Raw genomic sequence first — 19,132 nt, forward strand, 5'->3', positions numbered from 1 at the left:
TTTTGAATTTACTCTTTTTCATGAACATCTACATGATCAGCTAATTAAATATGGGGGGAAATACATGATTTATACCAAAAAATGCAAAATACAGAGGATAATATTATAATTAAATATAATAAATTGTGATAAAGTACTTAAGAAAAGGTTAAATAGAGAAAAATTGATTTGGGAACTGACACAAAAGTAGCTCTGGGTGTTTATGGGTTAAATGAGAAGAAAGGAAACGAATCTGAATCTATATTTGGATTATTTTTGATGTGAGCATTTTTTGTGTTTGTTCTCAGGTGCCAAAGGAGGTAAGATCTGGACGAACGTCCGTCGGAGGAGCTGCACTTTCTAAGTTTCACCACACCCTACATCAGCTGTTTCCATATCTACTCATTCAACCTGTGATTATTGGCGTTTCTTGAATTTGACTCGTCCTCGCATCCTTTTCAGATGCATGGGAACAAGCAGCACATGCAGAAGGACTTCTTCCTGTTGAACTCGTCCAAGGCTCGCTGTAAGTCCTACATCAACCTGCGCGAGGTGAGCCAGCGCTTCCGCCTGAGCCCCGGCGAGTACGTCATCGTTCCCTCCACCTACGAGCCGCACCAGGAGGGCGAGTTCATCCTCAGGGTCTTCTCTGAAAAGAGGAACACCTCAGAGTGAGTGGGTGAGGGCGATCAGGGTTGGCCTGCAAGGGGCGCAGTGGGCGGCCGGGCGTGTGGCAGCAGTGTGTTTAGTAGCATTTCTGTGTTTTACCAGAGCTGGGTATTGAAATACAGCACAAGTCAATGTCAGAAACCAGTCAAATCATTCTGATTTTGGCTTTTACATTAATGACAAATAGGTGTAAATACAGTTTTTTTTAAAAATGAATAGATGTTCGTATTCTTTATGCAAATCAAAATGCAGATTTTGTCCCAAATGTAAAAAAAAAACATCACTAGTGTAGTACGAACATGTATTTACTACAATACTCAGCTCTACTGTGTAGATTTTCATGTTGTTTTACAGTTCTGATTTATGTGTTCAACCCTGGGAACAATTAAGAGACCACTGTTATTTCTATGTCTAAGTTATTATTTACCGTAGAGACATTTCTTCCAAATTATAAGAAACAATAATGGCATTTAGATCTTTATTTGGAGAAAACGATCGAAGCGATAGAAAATACAGGGTTTCACATCACACATAATGCAAAAATCAAGCTCATGTTCATTTAAAGAATATAGAATTGATATTAAGTATTGTTGATTATTATTTAGTAGTATTGATATTCCAAACTCTCACCAGCAGGGGTCAGTCTGGTACCAGAACACACTTAAAACCAAAGCCACCAACAAATCCACCCGATGTATCCACAGACTGAATCAGTCACTGAATAAAAGATAAAGCTCATAGTTTCCACATCTGTATTATGGAATCATCAAGTTTTATTCAAAAACTAAAACTCATAGTCACTTATTTTAACAGTTGCTAAAATAACAATGTGTCAGGTGCTGCATCAGCTGATTTACATTATAGCTCTGTTAGCTTAGCTCTGTTAGCTTAGCTCTGTTTTTAGACTAAAACAGCCACAGTGAAACTAATCACCTGTTTTCTGTTTGGTTTGTGTTGTCAGTAGATGAACTAAAGATCTGTTTGAATCCAACAAACAAGGTCAGAACTGTCGCAGTTTAGTCTGAACCGTGGATCAACAAACAGCAACTTAGCAAAGATAAGAACATCCCATAATAACTTTATACCTTCATAAGCATTAACATTAGAAGAAACACTGACATTTAACCATCAAACTCCATTCTTTACATTTATAGCTGAGTCCAGTAGAAACAACATAAGTCCCTTTTCCATTGGACATCTGCGCAAAACTTTACTGATATTTACAAAATGTAGAAAAAACAGAAGTACTTAATGTCATTTTTTTCATTAAATCACAAATGCGATAATTTGTTTATTTATTATCGCAAGATGACACGAGAAGTTATTCCATAAACATGGTGACGGACGTAAATATCCTGGTGATTATGATATATCATTATCATTATATTTCCCCTCTATCTCGTACTAAATTGAAAAATGATTCAGTTTCCTGGTGTGTCCACACATACACACCATGTTTCTTTTAAAACTCTTCTTCTTCTTGTTGTAACCTCCGTCAACATCGTTTTTTTTTCACGTGACTCCAGTTCCGGAAAAAGGTCTCTCCTTTACAGTTTTGCGAAATATATCATTTGCACTACACCCAAAAACTTTTAATTGAAAAAACGAGAGTTTTGGCGAAATTCTTGTTTTCCTTTAGGCAAATTTTTACCCATAAGTTATATTCACACAATTTGAGGGTCAATGGAAAAGTGACTAAAATAACTCTAGTTTTTATCACTTCTTTCTTTGACTCTGACAGTTGTTTCTTTCTGGTTCTCATCCTCAACTTGGCCTTGAGTGACTCACTACTCCCTCTAGTGGTCACATAAATCCCTGTTACTGGAAAAAAATTAATTTCAAATCTGTACAATCCAATACATTGGTATCTTTGGCAGAACTTCACAGATATTTATTTTAAGGTTATTTTTTTGATAATTTCAAGTAGAAATACCTCACACTGACCCTATAATGGTTAATTAGTTAATTACTAACAAACACCAGAATATTATTTTTGTCACACAAATGTCATATATACCTTTATTGTCAACACTAAGGATAATTTTAGGTCTTTTCTTAATATTTGACAGTAGAAATAATACACACAGACCCTTTAAACAGCCTGATAATCCATTTTAACTTCCTCTTCTATCTGATCACTTCTTGGTTCAGGTCTGGTCTCTTAATTGCTCTCCAGAGTTGTACTTGATGGGGGTTTTGGTTTGTTGTTGGGTTGTTTTTTTTTTTGGGGGTGGGACACAAACCACCAAGAACAAACAATTTTAACGGCGATTTGATTTGTAGAGCTGGAAGAAATCGGCCCCAGTTCGAAGCTGTTATGGAATCTTTTTTAGGACAAGCCACGTCAGATATGGGCATACACCGGTAAACTTTCATAATATTCAGTCCTGCATGTTCAACCACAAACATCCAGCTCCGGCTGCCCTGGACCACCTGACAGGATGGACCCCCCCACCCCCCCCACCCAAAGCTGGCTCTGGGACGGACCAGCACAGACAACACAGATGGGCTTAAAAAAAACAGATAAATATGGATCCTCAAATATTACAAGAAGTTTAACCTGTTCATTCCCACCTGATCTATCAGACTCAGCTTTAATGTCATCAATCAATGGTACGTAATAGAACCAAATATAGTTACCCTGGTCTCAGTGTTGTAGCAGGAGGAAGATAAAAGGATAAATATGTAAAAGGTAAATAGGGTAGAATAAAAACTACCATAAAATGTGCAAAAAAAAAAAAAGGATTCTTTTTTTTTTTTTTTTAACAATTTTTTAAATTTATTTTCAGTAAAGTGATGGTGAAATAAAGTCTAATCCAATCCAACTTTATTTGTAAAGCACTTTAAAACAACCACAGTGGACCAAATTGCTGTACAGAAGAATAAAGGAAAACCAAAATAAAAAATACAATACAAGAATAGATTAAAATACATAGAACAACTGTACCAAAAAGAAAACAGTGCTGTACAGAAGAATAAATAAAACCTAAATAATGAATAAAATACAACAATAGATTAAAAGACATAAAAAGCGGTACAATTAAAAACAACAAAAAATAGTAAGTGACCGTTTGTTGATTTTCACTGATTTACCAACTTCCATAGTTTATTAAAGAACCACAAGGACAAAATGAATCAATAACACCTGATTCGAGCGGTAATAACCTCTATAGTTTCAGAACGTTTCCTTTTTTATGCAGCTAAAATACAAACTTAACTACATATACTAGTCCCATGAGCTTCAGGATTCTTTCACTAATTATGTTTTGGGTTCAGGAATACTGTAAATTAAAGAAACTTTAACCCATAAAGACCCAAACATCCACTGCTGACCAAAACCATGTACTGATCTAAACTGTTTAATACCTGTTGATCCATTAATCCCATCAATACATGTAAATAATTGGTGTAAAATACAGTTATTTGTCTTTTCATGGTCATCAGATATGACTCATTTGGATGTTCAGAGGCTCTGTAGTTACCATGGAAACACCGTCATCTCTACAACATTGATTCACCAGTAAAACCCATGGAGTTGGATCACTAGTCACTTTTCCATTGGACGTCGTCTGCGCAAAACTTTACCGATATTTACTAAATGTCGAAAAAACAGAAGTGCATAATGTTGATTTTTCTGTTTATTCACAAAAGCGATGATTTGTTTATCATCGCAAGATGACACAAGAAGTCATTCCATAAACATGGGGAGGAACATAAATATCTGTTGTGTTGAGTCTAGAATGCTCGTTACCCCTCTATCTCGTACTAAATTAAATAAGGACTGGGTTTCCTGGTGTGTCCACACAAACCGCACCATGTTTGTTTTAAACTCTTCTTTTCTTTGCTTGTTGTAGCATCCATCAACATCTGTTTTTTTTTTTTTTTTGTTCACATGACTCTAGTTGTGCAAAAAGGTCTTTCCATTGCAGTTTTGCATGATTTACCATTTCACTACACCCGAAAGACCACCTTTTGTCAGCGCAAAAACTTTTCACCAAAAACGAGAGTTTTGGCGAAATTATCGTTTTTCCATCAGGCAAATTTTTATGCACCAGTTATATTCGCACAATTTAAGGGTCAATGGAAAAGTGACTATTGACAGTGGATGAAAATGCTGGTTTTTATGTTCAGTTACTGATATATTTGCTGAAAAAGTCACTTTTTCTTCAGCTTTCTCAACTTTAATCTGAGCTTTTATGAACAACCACAGGATCAGTGAATTAAATATATGAAAATAAATGATTTACACTGAAAAAAGCAAAATACAGAGGACAATATAATAATAAATGGTGATGAATCACTTAAGACAGGTTAAATATACAGAAAAAATCATTTTGGAACTTTCACCAAAGTAGCACGGGGTCTTTATGGGTTAATTTAACACAAAATGTTGCCTGGATCGCTGGTGATTCGGTGGGAATGGAAGGGTTAATGAATTAGATTATTAACTGATAACTGTCACTTTCCCATCTGGTGATTTATGAAGCATTAAAACAAATATTAATGACAAATTTAACCTCATCAAGCCCAAAAAAAGACATCGTCTACTATCAAGAAGACCCAAAATGTGACAAAACAAGAAGTAAACAGAGGAGAATGAGCATCAGGTGGTATTAACGAACACATTTTGTTCCCAGCTGCATTGTGTTTGTGTTTGTGACTCTTAGACACAGTAGATCCATCCTGTAGATTAACCCTTACTCGACTCTTTGTTCAGTTTCTGATGAGCAGTAGGTGATTGGATTCAGGTAAACCATTAGGTCGCAGGTTGATGTCCGGATGTTGTGACTTGTCACCATGGTGACTGCTGTCTGTTCGTCTTCACTCAGGGAGATAGAGAACAGGATCGAGGCCGACCATCCGGTGGTAAGTGTCCTCCTTCACTTTGGCGGATTTAAGGATGAAAAGGCTGCATTATTGGGGTTATTTCAGTGAAGGCAATAATAATAATAATAATAATAATAATAATAATAATAATAATAATCTGCAACAAGTACAGCATATGATAATATAATATTTCAGATGTATGTGACACTAGAAACTGAATTTTAATCATTTATGTCTGAACTGGATGACTTAACTTGAGCCACATCATTCAGAAAAGGCTCTGAAACTATTTAATCCATGTGAAAATTTAACTCTGGTCTTTTTTATGGGATGTTTTCAGTCCATTATGGACATATTTCTAATCAAGAACAAAACCTCCCTGCTGAAAAATGTACTTTTTTGCCAAACGCTATTTGTTTACAATACTCAATAAAAAATACTGTTTTTGGACTGTATTATTATTATTTATGAATAGCATTCTCAAAAAAGTGCATTTTACAAGTGGAAGGTTTTGTTCTTTGGTCATCGCTATAATTATGTGCTAATGCTAATGCTAATCTGTGTGCATTATGGGTAAAATGCGGAAAAATTTCTCTACAGGGATAATAAAGAGAGTTAACCTTTATAAGCAAAGCACATATTATAACAGTAATCATTATTTTGCCATCATTTATTATAGATTATGAATATATTTAGAATGTTTACAAATAGAAGCACTCATAAATAGTTAGAACAGTTTTAACTGTTGTAGCATATTATACAGTTCATATAATGATCTATAACATGCATATATATATATATATATATATATATATATATATATAAAATTATTATATATTTTTTTTATTGTATTGATAATTTTTTCCTGCTACTTTTATTTTATTAGACTTAAATGGAGCGACTGTAACACATAATAATTATTATAATAAAGTATTCTGATTCTAATTAACCTATTATAAATAGATAATACAACCGATAAAGCTGTTTTTCCATGGAACAGACAGTACCATCCCATAATCCCAGGACTAACATGTCGTCTTCTTGTGCGTTCTGTCTGTTTCTTCTTCTTCTTCTTCTGTTTGTGTGCGGTGGCGGCGTGGCGTCTCAGCCGGCGCCGGCCTCGGCAGGGGAAGAGAGCGAGGAGGACCAGCAGTTCAGGACCATTTTTCAGGAGATAGCCGGCGATGTGAGTCATGTGAGGAAACTGGGCGGAGTTTAAGGCTTTCGCTGACGCTTTATTTTCTTTATGATCACCATAACCTGCTGCAGACTGTGCCGACGGACTGAGTTAACCCCCGCTGTTCTGTTCCTCTGGCTTCAGGACATGGAAATAACAGCCAACGAACTGAAAAAACGTCCTCAACAGAGTCATCACCAAACGTAAGTGTTTCCAATCTGACCCTGGTGTCAGTTTTATCTGGTTCTTTACGGTTTAAAACATAAGTCAGAGCAGTTTAGGAGAAATAAAATACAAAATAAAACACATTTCTGTCTCATGTTAGACTAGAACAGGGTGTCAGACTCAGTTTAGTTCAGATCTGGGACCAGTAAAATAACCCAACATATAAAAGTGAATGAATAATAATCCAGTTTTCTCTCTGTTTTAGTGTCAAAAAAAATTAATTACACAATGAAAATGTGAGTAACTTGAACAACCATGTACAACCTGATATTTATTTAGAAAAATAAGTACAATTTCTACAATATTATGTCTCATCTTATTATTAACACAACTTACAGATGACGGTGGATCCACAAATACACAAAACATTCAGTAACAGACAGAATACTGGTACAGTTGAACTTCTTTTTCTTTGGACATTTCATGTTGTTCTTACTTGTTCAGGTTATTCACATTTTATTGTGAAAGGATAGTTTCTATACGTAAGTATTTTCTAATGTAATTTTACTTTTTTTCACATTAAACCGAGAAAAAAATCTGTAGTTGTCATTATTTGCAGGTTATTTATATTATTTACTTTTGATCATATTGGTCTGAATGTGAAACCTGAAGTAAAACCAGTTCAACACCCCAGACTGTTAATATCTTCAGGGTCATTTTTGCACTGATGGGCTGGATTGGACCCTTTAGTGGGTCGGTTTTGGTCCGTGGGCCGTGTGTTTGACCCCCCTGGACTAGAATAATATTTAACTTGATACTTAACTAATGTTTTTGTACTAATAAGACGTCTTTAAGAACATTTAACATCCTCGGAATAGACTGAGACCAACCCCTGTTGTGTGTTTGTTTGTGTGTGTGTTGTGTATTTCTTATGTGTGTGTGTGTTGTGGTACCGTAGATAAGGACCTGAACACCGAGGGCTTCAGCCTGAGAGCTGCAGGAGCATGATTGCTCTGATGGACGTATCCTTTGTATCGAGTGCATCGGGCTGTGTTTCTGTAGGAGGCCCAACCTGCCAACACACGCGCAGGGTCTGACATGGACGCACACACACAAACAAACAAACACACACACACACACAACAACAGCACAAACAAACACACAGACACAGGACACTTACACAAACACAACAGCACTAACACAAACAAACACAACAACAGCACAAACAAACACACAACACTAACACAAACAAACACAACAGCATAAACAAACACACAAACTAACACAAACAAACACACAATACTAACACAAACAAACACACAATACTAACACAAACAAACACAACAACAGCACAAACGAACACATCACACAACACAAACAAACACAACAACAGTACAAACGAACACAACACTAACACAAACGAACACACAATACTAAACAAACAAACACAACAACAGCACAAACGAACACACATAACACAAACACACAAACACAACAACAGCACAAACGAACACACACACTAACACACAAACACACAACACTAACACAAACAAACACAACAACAGCACAAACGAACACACAACACTAACACAAACAAACAAAACAACAGCACAAACGAACACACAACACTAACACAAACAAACAAAACAACAGCACAAACAAACACATCACACTAACACAACCAAACACAAAAATCGCAAAAACAAACACACAACACTAACACAAACACACAACAGCAAGACAAAACAAACACAACAACAGTACAAACACGAAAACACTAACACAAACAAACACAACAACAGCACAAACGAACACACAACACTAACACAAACAAACACACAACACTAACACAAACAAACACAGACACACAACACTAATATTATATTTGGGAACATTAGGTCAAAGTTCACATTTTTTACGAATTTTTAAAATCTTTTTTTCCCCATTTACTTCTAATGGGTGAAATTTCACATGTCTGTAGCAGCAAAACTATTGGTTGAATTCAGACCAGACTGGGTTTATAGATTGACAGTGACCCAGAATAGATGTGATTATATTTTGGGAAAAGTAGGTCAAAGTTCACATTTTTTATTACTTTTTTTTTTTTTTTTTTTTTTTTACATCTTTTTTCTTCTTCCATTTACTTGTAATGGGCAAAAATTAACATGTCTATGAAAACATCAATTTTGTTTCAATTTACTTCAAACTTGGCACATATATAGAGGCAGTTGATATGATGACATCAGCACACATAAACATGATGACATCAGCTGGATTGATGCCAAATAAGATATAATCCGTGCGAGGGGCGGGGTTTGTTGTATCTGGAACCACTTATTCCTACTTTCCTACTTGTTGTTTTTATTAGTTTGTTCTAATGTGCTGTCGCCTGTTCTTATCACTCTACTTTTCTGGTTCTTTTGCTTTTTTCTTGTGGTCTTTCTTGTGTCTGTACACACATTGTTCTGCTGCTACTGGAACCTCAATTTACTGAGGGATCAGTAGAGTTCAGGTTAACCTAATCTAATCTAATCTAATCTAATCTAATCTAATGTAATCTAATCTAATGTAATCTAATCTCATCTAATCTCATATGATCTATTCTAATCTATCTATTCTATTCTAATCTAATCTAATTTAATCTATTCTAATGTAATCTATTATAATTTAATTTAATCTATTTTAATGTAATCTATTGTGATCTATTTTAATCTAATCTATTCTATTCTAATCTGATGTGATCTATTCTAATCTAATTTAATCTATTCTAATATATCTATTCTAGTCTAATCTAATATCATCTAATCTCATATGATCTATTCTAATCTAATCTTTTCTATTCTAATCTCATCTAATCTAACCTAATATAATTTAATCTATTCTAATGTAATTTATTCTAATCTAATTTAATCTATTTTAATCTATTCTATTCTAATCTCATCTAATCTGATGTGATCTATTCTAATCTATTCTAATCTAATCTAATTTAATCTTCTAATCTAATCTATTCCAATCTAATTTAATCTATTCTAATCTTTCTATTCTCATCTCATCTAATCTGATATGATCTATGTATTGTATTGTATGTATTGTATTATTCTATTCTATTCTATTCTAATCTAATTTAACCTACTCTAATATACTCTAGTCTTATCTAATATAATATATCTACACTAATCTAATCTAATTTATTCTATTCTATTGTATTCTATTCTTTTATCATCTAATCTAATCTAATCTAATCTAATCTATTGTGAACAAAAACAGTAAAATAACCGGCTGGATCAGACCCTATGGGGCCAGTTTTGGCCCCTGGACCTTCTGTTTGACACCCCTGCTGTAGATACCCCCCCCCCCCCCCCCCCAGCTGTCCATATGAGCTCACCTTCAACATGTAGGTCAGGAAACTGAGTGGTAAACCTCCGAAGTCAAACTAAACACTGTCAGGAGGCGTTTGAGTGTCGGACTGGGGCCTTAACTCCAGGTGTCAGATGGACGGGACGGGTCGACTCAACCTGCAGGAGTTCAGACATCTGTGGAATAAGATCAAACAGTGGCAGGTCAGGCTCCTCGTCAGCAGCATCCATCCGACCTCCTCTGCTCCTCCATAAAAACAAACCCTGAGTCTAAACGTCCTCCTCGTTTCTTCCAGGGAATCTTCAACACTACAACGCCGACCAGTCTGGAAGCAACAGCTACGAGATGAGGAACGCCGTCAACGACGCAGGTAAAAACACCCCCACCTGTCACTGGACTGATGTTCAGATATCTGTCATGGTAGTGGTTTAACACTGCTTTAAAACAACGACTACAGATGGAACAGTAACAAGAGCAGTTTAGGCCAAGTTTAATATTCATTAGCCTCATAGCATAACTGTCTAAGTCAGACACAAATGGACAAAAGTATGTGGACACGTTGAATTCAGGTGTTTCTTTAATAAACAAAACAATAAGGACTAATGTCAGAATGTAGTTTTAATATGGGATAAATATTATTGCATTGGTTAGTTGGGTTAAATTATTATCTTTGTTTCCAAAATGCCTCAGAGATGGTTTTGGACTTAATTTCTCTCAACATTGATTTTTTTTTTTATCCATGACTATGATTTAAATGTTCTACCTCTGAATTTCACTTTAAATATTCCATTAAACTTTATGGAAATATTGTTGTTTTTATCACAAGTCATCATGAACAGGACATTTACAGCTGTAGACATAATGTGTCCTAATATTTTAAATATTTTCATTGATTTGTGCATTTTTGTGCATTTTGTTGATTATTTGGTTCTTTTTTCTTCATTTTGTTGATTATTTTGTCATTTTTTTTGTACATTTTTTATTATCTTGTTCATTTTGTTGATTATTTTGTCATTTTTGTACATTTTTTATTATCTTGTTCATTTTGTTGATTATTTTGTTCATTTTGTTCATTAGTTTGTTAATTTTGTTGATTATTTTGGTCTTTTTTACTCATTAACTCCCTGGCCTAGTCATCTCAGATTCATCCTTTAAGACTAGGAGTTAAGTCCAAACCATCTCTGAGGCATTATGAAACAAAGATAACAATTTAAAGCAAACTAACCAATGCAATGATATTTATCCCAATGTAAAACTATGAAAATAATCATATTCTATCACAATTAACCATCTACTTTCTTCACATCACACTGAGGAAGAAGAACCTACCATTAAACTTGAAGGAAATATTGACGTTTTTATCTCAAATGTGCATGAACAGGACATCTGACAGCTATACACATGATGTGTCCCAATATTTTAAATGTTTTCATTGATTTGTTCATTTTTATGCATTTTATTGATTATTTTGTCATTTTTTGTTCATTTTTTTGATGATTTTGTTCATTTCGTTGATTATTTTGTTCATTTTTTGTTAATTTTGTTGATTATTTTGGTCTTTTTTCCCCTCATTTATTGATTATTGGTCATTTTTTGTTCATTTTTTTAATTATCTTGTTCATTTTGTTGTATTTTGTCACTTTTTGTTCATTTTTTTAATTATCTAGTTCATTTTGTTGATTATTTTGGTCTTTTTTACTCATTAACTCCCTGACCTAGTCATCTCAGATCTGTCCTTTAAGACTAGGAATTAAACCCAAACCATCTCTGAGGCATTTTGGAAGCAAAAAAACAATTTATAACCAAACTAACCAATGCAATATTCATCCCAATATAAACTATGTAAATAATTTTCTACCACAATCAACCATCTACTTTTTTCACATCTCACTGAGGAAGAAAAATCTACCATTAAACTTTAAGGAAATATTGATGTTTATAAACTATATGGACATAAATATTGGGACACATCATGCCTACAGCTGTAACATTTAACATAGAGACATCAATATTAATAATCAATATGATATTTATCCCAATAAAAACTATATTATGTCATAGTCATTATTGCTTTGTGTCGTAGACCCCTGTTAGTAAAGAAACACCTGAATTCAACGTGTCCACATACTTTTGTCCATATAGTATATAATTTAGGTAATTATGCTAAAAGGCTAACTATATTTTCAGGAATACTCAGATCCAACAGTTGAGAGATGTGACCCTACACTTTGCATCCTGTTCCCTTTGTCTAAACCAGACAGTGTAAATTCAGACGCTGCTTTGCTGGATTTGTCGTATATAGTTTGTGCTTCACATGAGTCAGGATGTGATGTATGATCTACTGCTGATGGTCCTACACCTTGAACTCATCCTCTAAATGTTCTTGTCACTGTACAGTCATGTGTCTTATGTCGCTCAGGCTTCCGTCTCAACAACCAGCTGTATGAATCATCACCATGCGCTACGCCAATGAGAACATGAACATCGACTTCGACAGCTTCATCAGCTGTCTGGTCCGCCTCGAAGCCATGTTCAGTAAGTCCGCTCATCAGCACAAAACGCAGAAAACAACAGGTCAAAGAAACACGAACCGCCGACCAGTCTGAATCTGAATACTGTGTCCAGTGGAGAGAACAACTACAGCAACAGTAACAGTACTTCAGCTTTCAGCACTGTAAATGTTGTTTCTTACTGGTTCTCATCCCGTCCAGTCACTTTCTGACACTTTGGTCAAAGGTCTAGTCTCTGTTTTCTTTTCTCATTTAACATGAGATATGATATGATATGATATGATATGATATGATATGATATGATATTGATATGATTGATAATATGACACAATATGGTTCCATGTGATACAATATGATTTGATGCAATACACTACGATACAATGTAATATGATACATTACAACATGTTATGATGCCGTACAATATGATACCATGAGTGGACGCAATGTGATGTGACACAATACAATATGATATGATACAATATGATACAATGCAGTGTGATACACTACAATACGACATGATATATCATATGATACAATATGATATGATATGATATATGGTACGATATATGATATGATGTATGATATGATAAATGATATGATATGATGTGATATATGATATGATATGATATGCTATATGACTTTATATATATGGTATTATATGATATGATATGATATGATGATACCATGTGATGATACCATACGATGATATATGATGCAATAACGTGATTATCTACAATATGATGCAAATGATATGATACGATATATATGATATGACATGATGTGATATATATAAGGTGATATAATATTATATGATACGATATGATTTGATGCAGTCCTCTATGATATGATATATATGATATGATATGATATGATATGATACCATGTGATAGGATACTATAGGGTGAGACATGATGCATAATATCTGATAATCTACAATATGATGCAATATGATATGATACAATATGATACATGACATGATGCATATTATATGATATGATACAATATGATTTGATGCAATACCCTATGATATGATATAATATGTTATGATATCATACGTGATACAATTGTATGTTATGTTATTTGTTATGTTTGTTATGTTTGTTATGTTATGATGATGCCATGTGATATGATATTATACAATAAGATATGATGCGATAATGTAGGATGATCTATGATATGATGCAATATGATATGATACATTCCAATACAATATGATATAATATGATACAGTATTATTTGATACAGTATGTGAAATGATACCATATGTTACCATATCATACAACATACATTTTGTCCCCTCTGGGAAATTTGTTGTTGAACATTTATTCATACAAAAATGTTTCACAAAGGTCCATTAGTGTCAGTTACATCAGTGCCTGTCACATAGATGTCGCACATATCTATAGTATAAAAGCATTAAAGATATTAAAATTGTTCAAATCTCCCAATAAGACACTTTGCACATTTCAGAAACTAAACTCACTCCCTAACTGAAGGACCAGTGTGCATCATTTTCCTGAGTAACTGTGTAGCTATGGCACACAGTAGACGTTTGGATGGATGGATGGATGGATGGATGTGTGTGTGTGTGTGTGTGTGTGTGTGTTTCCTGCTGTTGTTCTGGTTGGTGTCTGTGGTTCTTTCATGAGCTGAATCCTGTCGTTGAATCCTAGTTGTGTGTTTTTGTCCTCAGGGGCGTTCCAGGCCTTCGATCAGGACGGAGACGGAACCATCAGACTCAGTGTCCTGGAGGTAAGACTCAACATGTCCACGCTTGGACTCGGACTTCACTCCAAAATACTGAACAGGATTACACCAGTCAGTCCAAAACAGTAACAGATACATCTTAATATAATATAACCAGTGTCACAACAAACACCTGTCATTGGTTCTTTCCACTTTTAAATCATTTCCAGTTTGGATCTTTTCTGCTGTTTTTATCATGCTGCACTTTTCACTTTTTGGTCATTTTTGTCTCACTGTCCTCTCCTGCATTTCACATCAACTCTTCCAGAGAACTCGATTATTACCTCCGCCAAGGAGGTTATGTTTTTGCCAGGGTTTGTTTGTTTGTTTGTTTGTTTGTCTGTCTGTCTGTTTGTCTGTCTGTTAGTGTGCAACATAACTCAAAAAGTTATGGACAGATTTTGATGAAATTTTTAGGGTTTGTTGGAAATGGGATAAGGAAGAAATGATTAAATTTTGGTGGTGATCGGGGATGGGGGGGCCCACGGGGGGGCCCATTTCCAACAAACCCTGAAAATTTCATCAAAATCTGTCCATAACTTTTTGAGTTATGTTGCACACTAACGGACAGACAAACAGACAGACAGACAAACAAACAAACCCTGGCAAAACATAACCTCCTTGGCGTGGGGGGGTTCCACAGGTGGGGCCACTGATCAGCCTTGGTGGAGGTCTGCGCTCTCCGAGTGCTTCTAGTTTTTATTTAGAAAAGTCACCCCCATATTATACACTATATGGACAAAAGTATGTGGACACGTTGAATTCAGGTGTTTCTTTCTAATGACAAATGTCATAATATAGTTTTATATTGGGATAAATGTTATTGTATTAATTAGTTTGGTTTAAAAGGATGTATAAATCCAGTATAATGACAAAATATAGAACATTATTAATATAGAACATTAACATTTTTAATATCGCTGTGCAATAAATTATTATTGTATGCTGTGCATACTTAGGTGTGTTAGGTGTTTTCAGGTTATTGTATTATATACAGTACTTGTATTGTACATATATATATAGATATATATATATATATTCTATTCTGTTTATTATTTATTTGTTCCATTGATGACTGTTTGTGGGATGTTCATGCGATGGGTCAGAGTGTTTTTCTTCTTGTACTGCTGCTGTTGTAACAAAGCAATTTCCTGCAAAGGATCAATAAAGTATCTATCTATCATCTATCTATCTATCTATCTATCTATCTATCTCTATCTATCTATCTACTATCTATCTATCATCTATCTATCTATCTATCTCTATCTATCTATCTATCTATCTATCTCTATCTATCTATCTATCTATCTGTTATCTGAATAAGTGAAAATCTAGTTGTAGAAGAAGGCATAAAATAAGATATTATTCTGTACTGCCTATTTGTAATTAATCAATTAATTAATACAGACTATCATGATTAGGAGATATTATCACGTTTATTAATGATTATATTTGTAGTAAATGAAAGCGCATGTAAATATTTTAGTTTATATTAAAAAAGATTGATTATGCAAATCTGATTGTGTGTGAGCTGACTAAAGAATGTATGAGTGGTTTTGTATGGATGCTTTGTGTTATTGTAAAAATATATAGAAAAAATGTGTTAAAGCAAAGGAAGTGGTATTAATTTAATTATCAGTTTGTAAAAAGGGGGTGGAGTCTATAAGTTGTACCTCTCTCCACTCCTTTTGGGCACCGAAAAATTTTGTTTGGCCATTTGTATGGTTCTGTGTTATCTGATTCTATGAGCTCCAAATAAAACTACATTAACTAACTAACACTAACTAACTAATATAATAACTACTAACTAACTAAATAAATAAATAATTAACTAAATAAATAAATAATAAATAACTACATAATAAATAACAAATAACAAACTAAATAACTATTTAAATAACTAACTAAATAAATAAAAAATAAATAAATAACAAATAACAAACAAACTATTTAACTAACAAACAACTAACTAACGAAATAAATAAATAACAAACAACTAACTAAATAATATTTAAATAACTAACTAACTAACTAAATAAATAAAAAATAACAAATAACAAACTAACTAAAACTATTTAAATAACTAACTAACTAACTGAAAAACTAACTAACTTATTATCTTTGCTTCCAACTGACTTCCTGACTTAATTTCTCTCTTTTATTTTATCAATGTTTTTAAATGTTCTTCCTCTAAATTTCTAATATTCTTCCTGCTCTGACTGTAAATAATGCTTTTCTTCCACAACTAACCATCTACTTTCTTCACATCTGACTGAGGAAGAAAAACCTCCGATTAAACTTTAAGGAAATATTGATGTTTTTATCTTAAATCCTCATGAACAGGACATCTTACAGCTGTAGACATGATGTGTCCCAATACTTTTGTCCACATAGTGTTTGTAGTTTTGTATTTTCCTCTGACAGTTGACAACCCTGTAAAAACAGTCCTATGACATGGTTTAGGTCTCAGCCCATTGCTTGAAATTGCACTTATTTTTTCTTTCTATTTTAGGTTCAAGGTTGTAAATGGTTTTTAAGGTTTTTTACATTTTCATAATGTAATTTGTCTTTTTTTTTTTTTTTTTACACTAAAACAAAGTAAAACATTTGTGTAAAACTATCATTTTGCACCTAATATTTTATTATAGTTACCTGTTTGCACTGAAAAAGGAGAAGCTTCTCTTCTCTTCTCTCTTTCTTCTCTCTTTCTCTTCTCTTCTCTTTCTTTCTTCTCTTTCTTCTCTTCTTTCTCTCTCTTCTCTTCTATTCTATTCTATCTCTATTCTTCTATTCTATTCCTTTCTATTCTCTTCTGTTCTATTCTATTCTATTCTGTTCTGTTCTGTTCTATTCTATTATTTGTTCTATTCGATTTGATTCTATTCTTTCTTTCTGTTCTGTTCTCTTCTATTGTGTTCTATTCTATTCTGTTCTATTCCCTATTCTATTCTGTTCTATTCTATTCTATTCTATTCTATTCTGTTCTTTTCTATTATGTTCTATTCTGTTCTGTTCGTTTGTTGTTTTATTCTATTCTTTCTCTTCTCTTCTCTTCTGTTTCTTCTATTCTATTCTATTCTTTTCTTCTCTTCTCTTGTCTTTCTTATTCTTCTGTCTATTCTATTCTTTCTATTCTGTTCTATTCCTTTCTATTCTCTTTTCTTTTTTCTATTATATTATATTCTATCTATTCTTCTCTTCTCTTGTTTATCTATTCTCTTCTGTTCTATTCTATTCCTTTCTATTCTGTTCTATTCTATATTCTCTTCTGTTCGTTCTATTCTATTCTGTTCTATTCGATTCTGTTCTGTTCTATTCTGTTCTATTCTATTCTGTTCTATTCCTTTCTATTCTCTTGTTCTCTTCTATTCTGTTCTGTATTCTATTCTGTTGTATTCTATTCTATTCTATCTATTCTATTCTATTCTATTCTATTCTATTATTCTAGGTTACTATGTTAGTATTTTCCTGGTCTAGTGTGAACCTCTGGGCTCAGGTCTAGTCCACTTCAGGGTCATGTTGGGTCTTATGTGGTCCCCCTGGTCGTGGGAACCTCTGGGCTCAGGTCTAGTCCACTTCAGGGTCATGTTGGGTCTTATGTGGTCCCCCTGGTCTAGTGGGAACCTCTGGGCTCAGGTCTAGTCCAGTTTTCTGATGCGGGTCCTGGTTCTTCTTCTCCTCCCCAGTGGCTCCAGTTGACCATGTACGCCTAAAGCGGGCCCGTCTCCTCCAGCTCAGCTCCAGTCCACATGAGGACCAGACCTTCCAGCCTTTACCTCATCCCTCAGTGACCGCCATCAGCTCTCAGACTCACCTCCTCACCACACCTTCATCATCATCATCATATCATCCCTCCTCCTCCTGGCACCTCCTGTCGTCTCTTTCACCGTCACACACTTTTCTCAGGCATCAAAACACACACCACCTCTTTTATTTTTCTGTCACGATACCTCAGAGCCTCCCCCCATCTCTGTACTGTATTCCACCTCCACCTTCTTCTTCTTCATCTTCATCTTCTTCCTCCTTTTCTTCTTCTTCTCGTGAATAATCTGAGAACATCTACAAGCAGGGCCGTCACTCTGCCCCTGAACTTGTGTTTTTAATTTACTTTCACTGTCAATATAAACTCAATCCTGCAGGAGTTGTGGTTGTTGTTAGGGTGGGAGCGGTGAAAACAGCGCCCCCTGGTGGACGAACATACACCTCCTCCTCCTACCCCCCGACTTCCTGACCTCCTGACTCTACTGTCCAGTCTGAAAGTCGTTCACTTCCGCCTGCGGATCCACGAGAGTCGAGACGGAAAAAAACCAGCAGCAACAGCAGCAGCGGAGAAGAGTTTTTTTTTTTTTTTTTTCTTCAGTATGGATTTGATAGAAAATGGCTGATGGGTTGGACTGCGGATTTTGTGATTTCCTCTTAAGGCTTTGGTCAAATGAGTGTAATGCATTTTTAACCATTTTAACCCAATAAATGAATGTGTAGTTATTGGTTTGACTGTGTAACTGGGAGTTTTTCTATCACACTGTGGACGTTTTATGCACATTTATTAACCTTCAAAACCAGACACCCACAGAATCTATGATCTACAATATTTAATAATTATGATCCATTAATTCTATCAATACTGTAAATAATGGTGTAAAATACACTTCTTCATCTTTTCATGGTCATCAGATATGACCCATTTGGACATTCAGAGGCT

The 19,132-nt window shown here is 34.5% G+C and overlaps 1 protein-coding gene across 1 annotated transcript in view; it reads left to right on the top strand.

Annotated features, from left to right (window-relative positions):
• LOC115414386 (calpain-3) overlaps positions 1 to 18,756 on the top strand; it is a 33,243-nt gene extending 14,487 nt beyond the window's left edge. Inside the window, 14 exon segments of the mRNA XM_075353459.1 lie at positions 288 to 299; positions 442 to 650; positions 5,478 to 5,514; positions 6,584 to 6,661; positions 6,797 to 6,829; positions 6,831 to 6,855; positions 7,776 to 7,802; positions 7,805 to 7,839; positions 10,309 to 10,393; positions 10,470 to 10,544; positions 12,594 to 12,617; positions 12,620 to 12,709; positions 14,378 to 14,436; positions 18,117 to 18,756. Of these exon segments, the coding sequence (XP_075209574.1) occupies positions 288 to 299; positions 442 to 650; positions 5,478 to 5,514; positions 6,584 to 6,661; positions 6,797 to 6,829; positions 6,831 to 6,855; positions 7,776 to 7,802; positions 7,805 to 7,839; positions 10,309 to 10,393; positions 10,470 to 10,544; positions 12,594 to 12,617; positions 12,620 to 12,709; positions 14,378 to 14,436; positions 18,117 to 18,143 (816 nt within the window). The 3' untranslated portion in view covers positions 18,144 to 18,756.
• Positions 18,757 to 19,132: the final 376 nt, after the last annotated feature.

This window comes from Sphaeramia orbicularis, chromosome 22, assembly GCF_902148855.1.
Source record: "Sphaeramia orbicularis chromosome 22, fSphaOr1.1, whole genome shotgun sequence".
Classification (NCBI taxonomy): domain Eukaryota; kingdom Metazoa; phylum Chordata; class Actinopteri; order Kurtiformes; family Apogonidae; genus Sphaeramia; species Sphaeramia orbicularis.